This window comes from Nomascus leucogenys, chromosome 8 (assembly GCF_006542625.1).
Source record: "Nomascus leucogenys isolate Asia chromosome 8, Asia_NLE_v1, whole genome shotgun sequence".
NCBI lineage: Eukaryota > Metazoa > Chordata > Mammalia > Primates > Hylobatidae > Nomascus > Nomascus leucogenys.
Window position 1 is genome coordinate 58,351,591 of NC_044388.1, and position 19,506 is coordinate 58,371,096.

At 37.8% G+C, this 19,506-nt stretch overlaps 1 protein-coding gene across 1 annotated transcript in view; it reads right to left on the reverse strand.

Annotated features, from left to right (window-relative positions):
* Positions 1 to 3,287: 3,287 nt before the first annotated feature.
* The window catches only part of OFCC1 (orofacial cleft 1 candidate 1), a 36,118-nt gene continuing 19,899 nt past the window's right edge, over positions 3,288 to 19,506 (reverse strand). The window contains exons 4-7 of the mRNA XM_030816453.1: positions 14,775 to 14,861; positions 9,622 to 9,690; positions 6,455 to 6,621; positions 3,288 to 3,341 (exon numbers count right to left, since the gene is read on the reverse strand). Of these exons, the coding sequence (XP_030672313.1) occupies positions 3,288 to 3,341; positions 6,455 to 6,621; positions 9,622 to 9,690; positions 14,775 to 14,861 (377 nt within the window). The remainder of the gene's footprint in view (positions 3,342 to 6,454; positions 6,622 to 9,621; positions 9,691 to 14,774; positions 14,862 to 19,506) is intronic.

The window sequence follows — 19,506 nt, forward strand, 5'->3', positions numbered from 1 at the left end:
TAATAAATGAAAAGAAAGTCAAGTGTTAAAAGCTTTCAGTTAAAATTCTGTGAGCCTTTTAAATGTAAAATGATATTTCTGTCCTCTAGAGATTCTTTCATATTTATAATAATAGGGCACTTTTCTTGCTCATCTCACAAAAGGCAAAGAATATGACGGAAACTTGCAAACTATACAGAATGGCAGTGCCATTGTCATTTCCCTTAAAGTAAAATATGGACAATCACCACTGGTTTTTTTACCATAAAATATTTGTGCTCCTTTTTTGCCTTTTATAGTTTTATTCGTTAAATTTTTAAATTATAGCTGCATTTATACTTAATATAATGTTTAAGGGATGGTATATGAGCTACTATATTAGTTAAGTTTTTTAAAATCATGTAAATGTCTCAAATGATTTTTGAAAACCAATTTTCCCTCCAAAATGTTTTCTATACTAACCACAGAGTAGAATATATGTTTCTGGATTACAGAAAATATAACGATTAATCTGTTAAAGTACCTGATGAAATTCATCTTGAATTCACATAGATTTTATTACAGATTTTACATTTTAAAATTTCTCCTATATCCAAGTATCTGATCTCAAACTTGACATTCACTCACTTCACAATGTTAGATTTGAGTCATGCCTACTGCCAAATGCCAGAAAGTTATGAAGAATTTGGAAAAGTAGGGTTAATTGCCAGTATATACTAGTTTGTTTTTCAGAATGTTTCCCTGGCATCTACTTAGTCTGGGCTAGCATATTTATTCCGCCATTAGCCTAAATGCTACATTTTATTTATTAAATCAAGACAAAACCTTAAAAAACACTACTCATTAATCACAAAAAAGACCACCTTAAATCATGTTTCCCTAATTGAATAAACTAAATGTATGGATTGTTTACAATTAAAATTCAGAGGAAAACCTAGTTATCTGCAACTGATTAGGAACAGGTACATAGCACACAGTAGATATTAGGGAATGTCCAGGAAAACATTTCCTCCTGGTAGCTAACATGCAAAATAAAATTATTTTATTTCTAATTAAATACATATTTGAAAAACAATGTATTATTGTTTTCCTGAATTTCCTCTGTGACTAAATTTATTAAAACTATGCACTTAATTTTATTCTTTACTAGATAATTTTCAGACCTATGTCATTGCATAAAATATTTCTTACAAGCTTTCCAATGTCAGTGGGATATAAAAAGTCAGCACAAATATTTCTAAAGTAGCTTTCTATACTTAGGCAACTCAACTGGTCCTATGATAAGAATAAAAATGATATTTTGTCATTCGCATGGCTGGATGCTGTCAGCTGACTCTGAGAGTGTTACCTCCCCACTTCCCCTCTCATCCTCCTCACTCTTGGTTTTGTTCCTTCTACTCTCATCATGCTCTGGGATACTGTATTAGTCCATTTTCACACTGCTATAAAGACATACTTGAGACTGGGTCACTTACAAAGAAAAAAATGTTTAATAGATTTACAGTTCCACATGGCTGGGGAGGCCTCAAGAAACTTAGAATCATGTTGGAAGGTGAAGGAGAACAAGGTGTGTTTTATGATGTCAAAGCATGAGAGAGAGAGAGAGCTGGGGGGAACTGCCAAACACCTTTAAAGCATAAGATCTTCTGAGAACTCACTCACTATCACAAGAACAGCATGGGGGAAATCGTCCCCATGATCCGATCACCTCCCACCAGGTCCCTCCCTTGACATGTGGGGATTACCATTCAAGATGAGATTTGGGTGGGGATACAGGCCCAAACCATATCAGGTGATACCCTGCTGCCTAGATGGCCTTAGACAGGAAGCATCAGCCATAGCACCTTTTCAAGATACTTACAGAACCCGCCTATCCCATGTAGACTGATACCTGTGCAATAAAAAGTGGTCACATTAAGTGACCAGATTTTTTTAAGTTTCTGTAGTGTTGTGGTTATCATGTTCACCTATCACATTCATCTTACCTGAGGCCAGATTTCATGGGCTTTTACATCTGCCTTTATCGTGAGATCTCAGCCAGTTGAGAAGTTCTCCTTCTCCAGGTACTTCTGGAGTCCTTAGTGGGTGACTTACATTAGCTCACATATTAGTCCTAGCTGATGCTTCCCATAGCTTCAGGAATGATTATATCACTGCTGACATTGCTGTCACCCCTGCTAACTAAAGGTCGACTCCAGAGTGATTTTCTCATCAGTTCTATGCTGGATACTTGGGAATTCAGTGATGCCAGTCCCACTGGGCTCTGCAACACTCTCTGCCTCAACACACATATCCACAGCCACGTTCGTGTACGCACACACATACACAAAAACACAATCATATAGGCATAGACATCCATGCACCCACACAACCATATACACAGGCATACACGTACATAACCACACACAATGCTTTCACAAAGTGAGAAGGCAAACTCTTCATTTTTCTATGTTCTACTCTGTCTATGGGAAAAAAAAATGGGGGTCCCACAGTAGATCTGCTTGGATACTCAAATTTCACAAAGTTTACTAACAGCATACTTTTGCTATGCAATATATACATATATATGAGATTTTTCTTATTTTTATTTTCTCCAAGATGGACATCAGCTATCAGGATCTAAATCTAATGAGTGTTCAAATAGTAACCTCTGTACTAGACAATTCCCAACTCAGTCCCACTGGTAACCTTAGTCAAGGGCCCCATCTCTTTTTACAGTCTGAATTCTTCTATCATCCCAGGTTCTCCACCACAACAAGGCTCTGTAATGTTAGGATGAGAAGCAATCACTCCAGTCACCATATAAATCAGTAGTTTTAGATAAGTAGTTTAGGAGAAGAGACTCAGCCAACAACACTCACCCCGACTGGGATGGCCCACGTCTCCATTTAAACATCTTGCCTTATGTAATTATCAGTTCACCATTACAACAGCAATAAGAAGTAAGAATAGGTAATGGTCTCAGCAAATATAGAAAATGAGTAACAAGAAAAAGAAAACATTAACTGCCAGGCACTTGGACACATCTCAATCCCCACGCACCCATAAGAGGTTCAAATTATTTAGCCCTATTTTACAAAGAGGTTTAAGTTCATATAAATATCTGAATCAAGGATGAAAGCTCTGAGTTCTAACACCAAATCTGAAGGTTTTTCCTACTTACGATGTTGCCTTGTGTGTTCATGGAACTTCCCAACACAGTGAACATAAGAACATTGCGAGCGTTGACCTGAGAATGGGTTTTAGAATCTTTGCTCTCTATAGTAACTCCTGCTCCTGATTACAGCAGCTACTTTGAGCAAGAGTATTCATGGATGACTCATCTCATCCTCCATACAATGCAATGAGGTAGATCTAATTTCCTGTGAATTACAGAGGAGGAAACTGAGGTCAAGGAAGTTAAGTAACTTGCCTATGATCTGACACCCTGTGAGTGGCAAAGCCATGGCCCCAACAGAGGTCTGACTCCAGCTCAGCCTCCTTCCTCCATACGAATCTGTCATATGAATCTGTGTTCATAGGTCAGCACATGATTTCTCTAGCAATTACTCAGCCAGTCAGTTTAGGTTGAATTTTGCATAATTTAAGATTAGGAGAAGAAATAGGATCACAAATTTCAGTGTTTAAAGGGAATCGTGGTCATATTTGCGGAAGACTTGAATTCTCCTGAATGCGTGGACTGTCTCCTAATACCAACAAGTGGTAAAAATGCAGGTTTGAGTTCTACTTGTGTTGAACTCCTAGACACTGTGCTGGCCTTGGAATGACAGCCTCGCAACAGTGTAGCAGGTGAGCATTCTGTGCCTCAACTTATCTTGTACAGAATGAGGATTTAAAAATATTAACCACAGGCCTGGTGGCTCATGCCTGTAATCCCAGCACTTTGGGAGGCCGAGGTGGGCGGATCACGAGGTCAGGCGTTCGAGACCAGCCTGGCCAGCATGGTGAAACCCCATCACTACCAAAAATACAAAAATTAGCCAGGCATGGTGGCACACACCTGTAGTCCCAGCTACTCGGGAGGCTGAGGCAGGAGAATCGCTTGAACCTGGCAGGCGGTGGTGGCAGTGAGCCGAGATGGCACCACTGCACTCCAGCCTGGGGGACAGAGCAAGACTCCATCTCAAAAATAAAATAAAATAAAAAATATTAGCCACATATTCCAAAGAAATCCACGTATTCACAATCAAAAACATGGTGCAAATTGAAACACATACAATGGCACTATATGGTTCAAAAATAAATAAATAAATGGAAATGTTGAACTGTTAATGTATCAGAATACACATCCGAAAAATAATTGTTTTGTTTGTTTGTTTTGTTTTTGAGACAGAGTCTTGCTCTGTCACCCAGGCTGGAGTGCAGTGGCGCAATCTCGGCTCACTGCAAGCTCTGCCTCACAGGTTCAAGCCATTCTCCTGCCTCAGCCTCCCCAGCAGCTGGGACTACAGGCGCATGCTGCCACACCCAGCTAATTTTTTTTGTATTTTTAGTAGAGACGGGTTTTCACCGTGTTAGCCAAGATGGTCTCGATTTCCTGACCTCATGATCTGCCCACCTCAGCCCCCCAAAGTGCTGGGATTACAGGCATGAGCCACCATGCCCGGCCTTGTTGTCTGTTTTGAGACAGAGTCTCACTCTGTCACCAGAGCAATTCTCCTCTCTCAGCCTCCCAAGTAGCTGGGACTACAGGTGCACGCCACCACACCCAGCTAATTTTTGTATTTTTAGTAAAGATAGGGTTTCACCACGTTGGCCAGGATGGTCTCGAGCTCTTGACCTCGTGATGTGCCTGACTCAACCTTCCAAAGTGCTGGGATTACAAGCATGAGTCCCTGCGCCTGGCCACAATTGTTTTTAAAAAGGGTTATGTGCAAAGGCAGAGCCATGCATCCTTTTCACCTCCATGTCCTTTGAGCGCCCTGTCTTCATAAAGATGTGTGGCAGGGTTAACACATGAGTGAAGTAAAGCCTAGCCAGTGAGATCAACCACCCCAGGAACTGTATTAATTGCCCACTGCTGCCACAAAAAAGGACCACAAACATGATAGTTGAAAACAACAGAAATTATTGTCTCAGAGTTCTGGTGGCAAGAGGTCTGAAGTCAACGTGTTCTCAGGGTGGGGCCTTCCTCAGACTCTCGGGAGAATCCATTTCATTCCTCTCTCCTAGCTGCTGGTGACTGTGGTGATCCTTGGCAGTCCTTTGCTTGTAGATGCATCAATTTCTGCCTCCTTCACATGTCTGAGTCTCAAATCGCTCCCTCCTTTCTCTTAAAAGGACACCAGTCATCGGATTGAGGGTCCATCCTAAATTCAGGATGATCTCATCTGGAGATCCTTAACTTAATTATACCTGCAAAGACTCTATTTCCAAATTAGGTCACATTCCCAGATACCAGGGTGTGCATATTTTTGGAGAACACAATTCAAACCACTATCAGAGCCATCTAAGTGGCTGTGTTAAGGAAGGCTGTATTTGCTAATTTAGGTCACTTGCTTGAGAAAGCTCAAAATAGACACAGCCTTAATGTGTCCACAATATTCAGACCTATGTGGCACAAAGGAAGATATGAAACACTTCTATGGAATTTCCACACTCCAAATTAGAGGATATCCCCTCACCCCCCACCTAAGCTATTCCTGTCTCTTCTGAAGTTGCAAATGATATCTCCGCTTGTGACCTGTTGTTATAAAAGATCTCATTGATAATAGTCTTTTTCATCTGATGAATTTTTTCCTCTTTAGCCTGAATCTACTTACCTTTCACAAAACCACACACACACACACACACACACATACACATACACACACACACACACACACATGCCTGGAGCTAGACATGTAAGATTCTTGTTATTTTTATCACTTCTCTCTCTGGTGGGTCATAAATAGAACCTACAGATACAGAAATCAGAGGAGAAATCAGATTGTCTCTGAAGTCAAGATAGTCTAACGGCTAAAGACTCTTGTGTGGCACAAGTCACAACAGTTAGAATGCCCAAGTTCCTTAAATAGTGACTTTAGAAATGCTAGAATATTCGCGTATAATACAGTGCTTTTGCAAACAAGTCCAAGCAGTTTCTTAGTTTTTCCAAGTAAATGTATGCTTTGTTATCAGTAATTCATAATAATGCTAGAAAAAAGCCCTCTAACACAAAATAAAACCAGATAAGGAAAGTAAATTGTACAAACTAAATTTCATACACTTTTGTAAAACGTTAGGCAGTAATTATGCTCCTTATCAATATCCAGGATGGGTAAGGATATCGATAAGGAGCGTAACTTCTGCCTACACATTTTACAATGTGTATAAAAAATAAGGAAATGGCTCAATGAAGTCATAACTAGTGTGTGTTCTAGGAAGAGTGTGCTGGTAAGCAAAATCAGTAGACCATGTGTAGGCCTGACACTTCAACTTGTCATTTGAAAAAGAGAGATTATCTTACATTTCTCAATATACTCTTAATGCTGACCTGTTCTAGTGGAGAACTTCCAAGCAGAATTAGATTTTTCTGAGCAGATCTTTGGAACTCCTCAAGGTGGGCAGTGGTGGCTTCGCTGGCTTCTTTGTGGATTTCGTGACTCTTATTGGAACTCCCAGGTGCTTCAGAATTCAGAGTCTCCTCCCGGCCGCTCTCATCTATTTACCCCAAGAAAACCACATGGAATTCCACTCGTTTTTGTCAATTTAATGTTGACTAAACACACAATAGACTAATCACTGATTTTCTTATAAGCAATAAAGTTTGGTTTCTTCATAATCGACCAACTAGCAAATTATTTTCTATTTCATGTACTGGAAAACAACTAAAGCACAGAAGTTTGAAGATTAAAAAACAACCACCACCACCTTTGTTTATCCCATAATGTTTACAAACTCAACCAAGTACAGCTGTACATTTAAGCCTTTTTCCCAGTTACCAAATATATCTTGAAATGTGGATACTGTGCTTTTCTGTGTGTTAATACTACATGTTGTTTACTTCAACATCTTACCACTTACTGACTGTGTTGCTGTAACCAGTTTAGGAGATGAATAGGCTTAGAAGAAGCCAGAGCTCTTTGGTTCATTTTCCTACCTTAGGATCTCTGAGAACATTTCCTGAGCTCTGCACACAGAGGCACTTTATTTGGGCTACCTTGTTTATTTGCATAGAAATGCCAGCATTTATATGAATGTACTTTACTTCTCTATCACCCGAAAACAGTATCATGTACAAAGGATATCTATTCATCTAGCCAGATGCACGCTGCAAATAGAAAATGATCTTCCCTCTTCCAGTCTGTAAAAAATGCTGGAAGGTATAATACGAAATTTTCCATGTCTCCTATTCTAGAATTTTAACAAGAATCATTAGAAGAGAGCTTCTTTTGCAGGAGGAAATGAGATGGCATGCTGGAGAAAGCACTGAGTTACAGTGTCCAGAGGCCCACTGGCCTTGTTCCTTGCTCCCTGATGCCCTATATTACTTTGAATAAGTCTTTATACTTTCTAAGTCTCAGCTACATCCTTTTCTATAAAATAGTTCATAAAATGACTATTCTATAAATTCTATGAGACTTCTGTAAGTCCATAAATGATTTCCAAAGATCTATTAGATGCTATCTGTAAATGTGTGACTTGGGTGGTCTCAAAGGATCCAAGCTGAAAAAGCCATCAGAATGGAAAAGAAACAGTAGGCATAAAAGTGCACTATTCAATGTCTAGCACTAAAAGGTATTCAATAGGTTTGCTGACTCAGAAGTTAGACTAAACACAGAAAGGCCTGATTTAAGCATAACCATTTATGATGCTTAATTTTTTTTTTTTTTGAGGCGGAGTCTCACTCTGTTGCCCAGGCTGGAGTGCAGTGGTGCGATCTCGGCTCACTGTAAGCTCCACCTCCCGGGTTCACGTGCATTAGCTTGACCAGGCTATGGTGCCCACCTGTTTGCCCAAACACCAATCTAGATGTTGTTGTGAAGGTGTATTTAGATGTGATTAATATTTAGATCAGTAGAGTTTGAGTAAAGCAGATTACTCTTCACAATGTGTGTGGGCCTCATCCAATCAGTCGAAGTTCTTAAACATATAGATTGAGGCTTTCCAAAGAAGAAGGAATTCAGTCTCAAGGCCATAGGGTAGACACTCTGGTTGCATTTCCAGCCTGCTGGCCTGCCCCACGCATTTCAGTCTCAAGACTCCAATATCAACTCCTACCTGAGTTTCCAGACTGCTGCCTGTGGAATTCAGATGTGAGACTGCAATTTCAACTCTTGCCTGAATTTCACATCAACTCTTACCTAATTCTCCAGCCTGCCAGCCTGTCCGAAGGATTTCAGACTTGCTATCCCAGCTACGGAGTGAAGCAGTTTCTTAAAATAAATGCCTGTCTATATATTATCAAACCAACTGGATTCCACTTCTCTGGATAATTCTAATACACCATTTGAACTTGGGATCCCTCGGAATGAGCTGGCTTGAAAAATGAGTTTGCTTTGTTTATAAAGGCAAACAGTAATAAATGGTTGACCACACAAACTGATAGCATAAAAGTAAAGGGGAGGTGTACCCAAGCAGGAATAAAATTTTGAAGGGTATTATATTGTAAATGGGGATAAAAATGGGAACTAACCTTTAGAAGTTGTTATGAAGTTTAAACAAGTGAATTATTTAGAACTGTTTAGGACAGTTCCAGGCACCTAGGAAGCACTCAAATGTTTAACTGGCATTAATATTTTCACTGGCAGGATTACTGTTACTATCTTTATTATTCTAGGTGTCACATCTGCTCATGTAATAATAATTTAGTCCTCATAACTACTCCATATGACAGGTGTTATATGTTCATTTGGCAAAAATGACAAAGAAAGGTTAATTAATTGGTCCAGGGTCACACAGCTAGTAAATGATGAAGTCTAAGCAAAAATTTAATAGAAATAATAACTATTAGAAGACTTTATCATGATCAGCCCTCTTCTCTTACATGCTTTGAGGAGTTATTATAATAAGGAAGACAAAATGATTGAGAAGCACTAAGCACACAGAGTAAAAACATAATAATAATAGATTTATTCCCCATAAAATATACAGCAACTTATATTTAATTCTTTGGTAAAAACTACAATATGGTTCTGGCATGAATTTATATGTGTTAAACTAAGAATTTAGAACCGAGTTTTTTAAATGTTACCTTTAAATTCTTAGTTTAATACATAAAATAAGTTTTTACTTAAAGAGCCTAACATTTGCAAATATGAATATCCATACTAATGTTAAGAACAATATACTATTTGCCTTCTTACCACCCCAAAGCATTTGTTCAAAAGCTAAGACCAGTCTTTAAAAACAGTAGCACATAGCCTCATAAATTAGTGAATCCAAGTATGCCGTATGCCATTTTAAGATCCTTCAACAGTAAATCTTAAATCATTTTCACCATTTAGGGTTATAAATTGTATGCAATTATAGGAAATTGGGTCATAATTACTTTTCCCCTAAACTTCAGCTACATTTAAATATTTACAACCATCAAAAGCTCACATAGGTTATCAGTGAATGGTTATATTTAGAAAAGATAGCTGAGCGTTTGCAAGAAACCATTTCAATCAATTTACAGCTAATGTTAAAACAAAAGATTGAAGATAATTGGTCTCTTACCTTGGGGTTCTCCTTGTCCGCTCTCTTCAAAAAGCTTCATTAATCGATTATAGAAAATTCTATCGTCATCTTGTAGGAGTGTTAAAAGAACATGTGCATGATAAATTTCTCATCCATTAATTTATAGATATGCAAACATAATTACAAAAAGAAATTATTAATCATTATGGCTATTTAGTTATATTCTGGGTCACAGACACAATTTCTACTCAATATGCTGCCTTGTTCTGAAAAAGAAAACCCTTTTGTAAATAAATGACAATTAGAACGATGATTTTAAAATGTATATTACAAGGCATGCATAAGGATACTTCTCCATTAAAACTGATCTCACGTTCCACGAATTATGCCATCTATTACTCAAGAGTCATTTCAGACTAAGCCATTTTGGTTTGTTAAAACATACAATAGAATACACAAGTGATCAAAATGAATGAGTGTTTTCCATTAGCTACTCTCTCTATATAATTTTTTTACTATTTATGTATAAGGAACAAAATATTTAGATGTTCTGGATTATTTTATATGTGCTATTGCAATATAGTAGGAAATACAGGGATTCTAAGTTCTTTTGTGAATTTAAAGCATTAAGGCCATGTCATCACCCCCTGCAAAACACACACACACACACACACACACACACACACACACACACACATTATTAAAACATTATTCTGCAAGAGGGTTAAAAAGGTCATCCAGGTGGTTATCCCTCTTTGGAGAACTCTGACTAATCCACAAGCTATTATTACCTACATCAGATCATATGCAAAAGTGGAAAATAATAAAATGTCACGCACCTACTACATAGTAGCACTGAAATCTGTATTCTATATTAAGTAAAAGGCATTTAATGGTAATTAATAATAAAGTATTTTGCGATTTCTACTCTCTACCATATAAAAATGAACATCATATTACCCTTCCAAAATTAGTGTAAAAAATAAAATCATGGTGGTGGTGGGTTATTTACACTGAAAACAGAGTATAATTTCTATTAAACATAGGAAGTAACCTACTTATGATCTTTCTCTTTATACCATTACTTCCAGGAAGCTCAGTGTAAAAATGAGTGCTTAATTATGGTAATAATATTGTCCTGTGTTTTTTGCAGGTGTTCTCAAATCCCCCCTTCATCTTTACTTGAACTTTTCTATAGTTATGTGCATTTATGTTTCTATTGTAGGCTACCTCAAATTGTTTTGGAAGTATAGACTATAAACAAATAAATATAAGAACAGAGTTCAACCAGGCCAGCTGCAGTGGCTCATAATACCAGCACTTTGGGAGGCTGAGGCAGGCAGATTGCTTGAGCCCAGGAGTCTGAGACCAGCCTGAACAACACAGCAAGACCCCGTCTCTACAAAAAATACAAAATTTAGCCAGGCATGGTGGCATGTGCCTGTAGTCCCAGCTACTCAGGACATTGAGGTGGGAGGATCACTTCAGCTTGGGAGATGGAGGTTGCAGTGAGCTGAGATCATGCCACTGCAACTCCAGCCTGTAAAATAAACAAACAAACAAAAAAAACACCTCAACCAAAGTGAAGATAGATGGGTGCAAGCAAGACTTTTGGGGTGTTCCCAAAATTCTGCCACACAAAATGCTGTGAACTGCAGCTTGCTTCAGACTGCCCCTCTCTGGGACCCTCCCAACAGCTCTGATGTTACGTGTCTGCGTAACCTCTAACCCCATGCCACAGAGAAAATGGAAAGATTGCTAATTAGCACTGGTTGACCCCTAAATGATAACGGTGCGAGTACCAAGCAAAAAGAAAAGAGGACATTACGAATTGGAGACTCAAGGCTGAGGACTCATCTTACCAGGGGGCGCTGAGCTGAGCTCTCTTTCTGCATACCCGCATCTTCTTGTTTCTTCTGTTATTCTATTACAACTCCAAAAGATATTGTCATACGATTGAGATGTTTCATGCTTTGCCACCACTTGGACAATGGGACTGAATCTGAAAACTGGCCAATAAAAGGCTTTTGGTCAATAGCTGTGTTTTTACACCGAAGGAATTCACCAGTGGAAGCCATTATCAGAAGAAACCCCAAGTGACCGTGAATACTTGATCCCACCTCAAATACGTCATTTTTTTTTTTTTTTTTTGAGACAGAGTCTCACTCTGTTTCCCAGGCTGAAGAGCAATGGTGCGATCTCAGCTCACCACAACCTCTGCCTCCTGGGTTCAAGTGATTCTCCTGTCTCAGCCTCCCAAGTAGCTGGCATTACAGGTGCATGCCACCATGCCCAGCTAGTTTTGTATTTTTAGTAGAGATGGGTTTCACCATGTTGGCCAGGCTGGTCTCGAATTCTTGACCTCAGGTGATCCACCCGCCTCGGCCTCCCAAAGTGCTGGAATTACAGGTGTAAGTTACCATACCCAGCCAAATATGTCCTCTTTTTAAAAATGTAGCATAATATTACTATATTATTATATTATGTATTACTTATATATTACAAGTGACAATATATAATATAGAAGTATGTTATATATTATATATTTTTATATATTATATATTAATATATATATTATAATATTTCTGGAAATAGGACCCTTTAAGTGGATTTACAAAAACTAATTTCCACTGGTGAAACTGGCCAATTTAAAGACAATCTATCATGACAGCAGTTTATAGAGAGTCAGGTATGATCCAGGGAAAGTTAGCACATCACAAAACACCCTTGTCAGAGAGCAATTACTTATTTTCTCCCAAAATATTTTCAAATATCTGATGTGAACTTGTTATCTTTGATAATGGAATGTGAGAAAATGGAGCTCACTGTATGATGAATATCAGACTAATCTTGACAGATCTTGTATCTGGTCATATGAAGTTTATGGGTTAATCAAAGTGCAGGACTCTACATTATTCATTGGGTTTTGGACAAATATGTATCACATACATATTATGTGTGAGACACTAAGTGCTGAATATACAGCAACCAATGAATAAGACGCATAGAATTCCTTCCCTCATAGAGTTTCCATTATATTTTCTTTTCTTGATACCATAAGCAGAGTAGAGCTTAGCTATTAGGAATGGGCCTTTGGTTTATGGAAACACCCTAGAAGGTGGCAGAAATACAGAGCAGACTGATTTTTTACCAGTCACATTTGGCCCATTGCATCTCATTTATATCATGTGAATACACAGGGTTCTAGGCTAAAAAACATAACTTATAGAAAATCTAGGAGAATGGAGAAAGCCTATTTTTCAACCATGAGTTCCTAAGCCACAGCATGAGAAACAAAGAGCCTGGATAGATGAAATGAAGATACATAAATCCTTACCTATTTTGAGAGAAAAAGAAATCTAAAGGACAGGTATGGTGGTTTACCCCCTGTAATCCCAGCATTTTAAGAGGCCGAGACAGGTGGATTGCTTGAGCCCAGGAGTTTGAAACCAGCCTGGGCAACATGGTGAAACTCCATCTCAACTAAAAAATAAAAATAATAAACAAAAAATTAGCTGGGTGTAGTGGTGCACATCTGTAGTCCCAGCTACTCGGGAGGCTGAAGTGGGACAATCACCTGAGCCCAGGAAGTTGAGGCAGCAGGAAGCCGTGATCATGCCACTGCACTCCAACCTGGGTAAAGGAAGTGAGATCCTGTCTCAAAATAAATCTAAAAACTGTTTCATATATATATATATACATATATATATATGTAATGTACCTTGTAGTTAAGAAGGAACTTCAGAAAGAAGAGGGAAAAAACACTGAGGAAGAAATGAGGGGAAATAATGAAAGCAGAAGAGATGAAGAAGCGGGAAGACAATTAGAAGGAAGTGGAGGAAATAAAAACAATCGCGAAGGAGCTCATTAGAAAGGAGACTCACTAGAAAGGTGGAACCCACAGCTGGCAAGAGCGCCAGCCCCCACCTCCCACAGCACACACCAGCACAGAGCTGGCTGCAGGTAAATACACAGAAAGAGCTTCCTGCTCTGAAACAGGGGACCCCATGTTAGCTGCGGGAGTCCGACAATAATAACTGACTAGGGAAGGGGAAAAGGTGAACAGCAATATTTTATAAAACTTACCTGTCTGTAGTTAGAACCATTCCTTATTCATTGAACACAACTTATTAAGTCACCTTTCCCAAATTAGGGAGTCCTCGCATTATAAACATTCCACCAAATGTAACTATATATTGTGATTCCTAAGAAATTTAAAAGACTTCAGTGGTAATTCAATCAACACCCCGCCCCAGAAATCACTATAATTGTCTCTTACCCTCCAAGTGTGTTTGGGTAAATAGAAGGTTGAACTTTTCCAGCCTCATATCCACCCTGGCTTTTGAGCTACCAGTGAAAACTGACTGTGAGACTAAGTCCTTGTCTTATCTTGCACATAGGTCTTTTGATAATATCTGTGGATTCTGCATCTTTTAAAAATAGGTTATTGAGAGCTACTTTATAAAATAACCTTTGCACTATGCTTGAGTCCTTTTTGTGAGAATTTACCCTCGTCTTTTATTAAAAAGTGCAGACTCAATGACTGGCACCCACTGGTGGGATATGATCTGGACTGCAGCTGATTCTAAGTAACATTTGTCACTGTCAATATCTCATCAATAACCTTTATAAAAACCCTATTCTGTAAACTATAAAATAAGCATAATATTATGCACTTAAGGAGCAATTTTGAATTATTATTTTAGAACTGCAACTAGTATTTGAGATTATAGAAGAGGAAATTGTTATCATATCACTTCCCCTTCGTAATTCTCAAAAGTTAGGTGGTGGTTCCATGAATTCAGGGAAAGAAATTCAGTCATCACAGGATATGGAAATCTCACATGCTAAATGCAATTTGTTGAAGAATGCTCATGTTAAATTCAAAAAACAGAGATACATTTGAAGGTGGTGACGCTCCTCAGACACATACATGGGCCTTATGATGGCATCAAACTGCTCACAGTAGCATCAGATGAAAGCACATCGCTGCTTCTTCTATCTGACCAGCCCACTGTCCTTGATGAAAAATTACCTTCGCTGCCCATCATGTTGTTAGTGATTAAAACTTACCATTTAAATTGTAAGCTGCAAAATCTAAATGGAACTGCATGTGTGATCTTTGTCACCTCATTTTCATGAATGGAAAAGAATATTCTGACACAAAAATTACATACTTAGTTCTAGCTCACCTTCTCTGCTGAACTCCATCGCACACTGCCTTGGGTTTATTTCCTCATCCATCAGTGGGTCAAAGTAATTTCTGCCATATTCATTTCCTGTGGAAAGTACACGAGGTAAGGGTCAGTGATTATTAGAAGCACATGAACCAAAATGTTAATTTTGAAATCGACACCAGCAAAGAAGGACCATTTTAGTTCTTTTATAAGCTTAATTTTTTTACAAGTCTTCCAGGCCTCCCTTTTTTGTAATTATCATCTTGCAAAAGGTCAGAAATGGTAATTCAAGAAACAAGTTCATGCTATCTTTCTGTTGCTAAAAAGTTAATGAGAAAATTATCAAGTGTAGACTTTAGAATAATAATAAAAAACTTAAGCCAAACTATTTTTAGGATATATCATGACATGGAAGTAGTTGGATTATAATGATGTGTAGAACTCACTGATGATTATATTTACTTACTTATATTTCACTAAGTGTACCATGTTGTTACGTCCAGAATTCCACAGGCAATTTAGTACTATCTTAATTATGAAAAACTACAGCAGAATGTACATGTTGCTAGTTGGGTGAAAAGAAAGAGAGAGAGAAAGAAAGGGAGAGAGGGAGGGGGAAAAGTAGGAAGGAAGGAAAAGAAAAGAGAGAGGCTTGCTTATAGATCTTTCTTATGCCAACTTCAGTAACATGAAGGGAAGATACAAATGACTTAGCCAGAAATTTATCCCACACTCATCAACAATCTCAACACCACTAACCAAAATTTCTCACATCACGTCTCCCACTTGCTCTGTCCTTATCTTCGTGACCAAACTGTAGCATGAGGTATAACTTTGTAATAGAGGAAAAGGTCTGCTATTAATTTTCCAAATCTAGTTTCATACTTCCTGAAGACTGAAATGTATATGTCTGTGGCTAGTAATTTGCATTCAGCAAAATGAACCCTACTCTGACGATAATTCAAGTTGCCTCAAACATTGCAAAAGAAATAAAGCCTTGTAGAATGAAAACAACAACTCTGAAAGTACGGTTCGCAGGGAAGGGTTAATACATACCAGGTATACTGTGAGATTCTTTAGTATATTTGTTTTAGGATCAAAAGTATGCAAACAGCAGCTCCTTTTCCAAGGCTAAATGAAATTTTGATGTGAACCTAGGTTTAATTTCTATTTCTGGGCTGACACATTTTTGTGGCGGTCTCTGTTCTATCAATGCAGTAAGTACAAAAACTGAAAATCTGCTTTACCTTGAGGTCTCAATAGGAAAAAATAAATGAGTTTCCTTTTTGTTACTTTATCTGTCAACTACTAGGCTGATATGAATCTTAGCGGTATGTAATCAAAGTCTTATGTACTGCAATAACACCATTCTTCCTCATTCACTGTAATTGTTTTTTTTTTTCTCTACCACAAAGCACTGTGATACTCTAACTACGCCCTTCCATATGCTGGTAAAATAATTCACCTATATTAGCACAAGCATGGTAGCATAGTCCTCATATTGTCAATCAACTACTGATACCCATAATCTGGAAACTTCTCCAATCCAACACAAAACTCAAATTATTTGTCTTCTATAACTGACTAGTAAATGTTACCAAGATAATAAAACCTTGGAGGGTGAAAAAAGTTAAGTCATGTTTAACCAAAAGTCTAGAGTAGTGTACTTAGTTTTTAGGTTCTCAAACCATTTGCTTCCCTGTTGTCAGTGGTGAAGTTGGGGTCTTGTCCAGCTGCACATGAATCAGGCCTGCACCCTGGGAGCCTTCCAGACCACCATTTCCCTTCAGAGTTCGATGCCTCCACACACAACTGGAAGCAGGGCCCTTTAAGGTCTATACAGATTGTTCCTTCTGCATTTCATGTGGGTTGATGTACACGTATTAAGTTACAAATACCACTCCCGGAGGGATTCATTTTGCGTTTCCCATTCTGGGATCCCATGTACAGCATTTTACAAGGAAAGAATTCTGAGGTCACTTGAGCAATGAGACAGCTTTGACACTCTTAGTTCTGAAGTCCTTTAAACATCCCCAAGTTCTATACTGTAATACAAATCTATAATTTATGTATTTTTATAATTTAAATGCATTTTACATTAATTTTACATTCTGTTAAGCATTGTTTTACAAATACAGTTTATACTCAACTATTGTCTGTCTTCCCCACTAAAATATAACCTCTGTGAATGCAAAGACATTATCTCTTAGCTCACTGCAGCAGCCACAGTGCCTAGAATATTCCCTGGCTTATAGTATGATCTGAATTCCTTAGTTAAATAAACTTCTCTTGGAAACCTATTGTAATACCCTAATCCTTTCATTGGCTAGATGTTCTTTCTTGATTAATTAACCTTTCATCACCTTTTATTCCTATTTTTTCTCTATTCCCCCATCCCATCTCTCCTCCCCATCATCACCACCTACCCCCACACTTTTATTTTGAATTGAGTGCCTTCTAGGAACTGAGCACTGTCTGAATTTAAAAAACAAACACAACAACAACAACAAGAAGAAAACTATGACCCCTGCCTTCAGAGCAGGGGAGAAGAAAGAAGCTAAACATATACAATCCGGTATGATTTAAAGAATGGAATTCTGGTTGAGAATATCAGAGAAGCATCTACCCCATATTGGGGGTGTCAAAGAAGACTTCTTGGAGGAATGGCTACTGGAAATAAGTTTTTGGAAAGGTGATTAGGAATTAGCCAGTCAGAAATACAGGGGAAAGAAATTTTTGACATCTAGGCAAAGGAGAAAAGACTCAAGGGCATAAAGTCATGGGAAGCACAATTTGTTGGTAGATGTTCCTCAACTTTTCTTGGCCTCCTAAAGCTACAATTTAATAAAGTGAATAAGGGAACCCAAACTTCTTCACTAGCCCCAGAATCAATGTTAACTAATGCTTTTGCTGAAATTCTTAGTGCACTGTTGTACAGTGTCACCTTCCGATGTTTCATATTCATTCATTCACTCAAACCAATACTTACTGAGTGCTTATTATGGGACTATAGCAGTAAAATGAAATACCCAAAAATCTCTCTCCTCACAGAGCTTACATTCTGTGAGTGGAAGAATAAGCACAATAAATATGTATATTTTATAGTTTATTAGATGGTGAAAAGTGATGAGAAAAAATAGTGCCAGGTAAGGATGGTCAGACCCCCAGGAAGGGGTGGGGGATGCATCTCGTGCCTCTACCTTTGTTTCAAACAAAGGATGCCACTTAGGATTAAGCCACTATGCTTTCAAGACAATTGAGAAAGTAAAGCTATAATGTATTTATTATTATTTTCATAAGGTATTCTTCTTCTAATGGCTTGCATAACATAAATCAGCCTATGAATCAAATAAAAACACTCTCTCAAATATTAAAATAATTGTTTCTTTCTATTGCTAGTCCTTGAATTAATAAACCAATAATTTAAACACAGCAGGTAGAATTTAGAAGAGTAAACATATGGAACCTGTTATAAATTTAGAAACAATGGACTCCATCCTAACAGTAGCTCCTTTTGCTGCCTTTCATTGGGTAGGGTCAGGATTTAATAAAGTAGGATAGTTTTAAGTATATGGTGTATATTACCAGAAGGTAGATTGCTAATAGAATCAATTCCTAAAATGTTCTAATCATTTAGAGTATGCTTTTGGATATATCTAAAATCATCTCACAGGAAAATTAACAGACCCACTGAGAAATTCAAAGTAGGGCATTTAGCAATACAAATACGATAGATTTTAATATGGCTGATATTTAACTCCTTGTAATATTCAGATGAATATATACCAATCCCATGTGTATGTATACACATATATATGTTGAAGTATGGTTCTACATTGAAGCAATCAGATGTGATATATAAACCAATAAATCAGTAAATTGGTCCTGTCAAAACTGTTGATACTCCATTTTTGCTTCCAACTTCCTAGTATTAGTGCTTAATGTCTAGAATCGAATTAGTTAATTCATTTCTCATGCTATCTTTTATTGAACTAGAAGAGGAAAACACACGCATTTGCCTTCTGCCCTTCCACACATATCAGGTTTTCCTATCATTTAACTCAAAGCAGCACAGAACATAATCAGGGCTTTTACTTAAATTACACTGTACATGAACTTTGGTCAGGAAACCCTCTAGTGTGCACCCATGCAGTTCCTTGGGGGCTATAAGAGTGAGAATGAAATTGCCCACCAGAGGAAGGTTAGTAACAATCATTGAAGTGTCTTGACTCAACGAAGCAATCACTTCCTTTCAAATCAGCTACATTAGCTAGAGAGGAAGAAAAACCTAATGCATTTGTGTGTTTCTTGGGAGGTTTTTTTTTTTTTTTTGGCCCCATTCTTGTTCTTTTCCTGTAAATCCACCTGCTTCAGCTCAACTTTTCCTCGCCGATAACTGTGTTTTCTGTAATATACTATAAACTAAATAACTAAACAATTTGTATTTTATGATTACAACCATGCAGCAAAATTTTACCACAGAGGACCTTCTCCTGAACAGTATTCTTTTTAAAGCCATGAAGCCTGGAAAAATAAAATTAAATTTGATTCCCATGAACTTTATAAATAAATTTGGGAAAACGTCATATTTTTCCCACTTTGAAAATCCAATACAAGTATCTCTAGCTTAAATGTCCATGGGGCCAGAAAGTCTACATAAATATAAAAACATAAGTGTAGAAATCAGGGGACTGCACCAGAACATAGGGAATAGGGACCAATGTCAAATCTAAACAAACTGCACCAT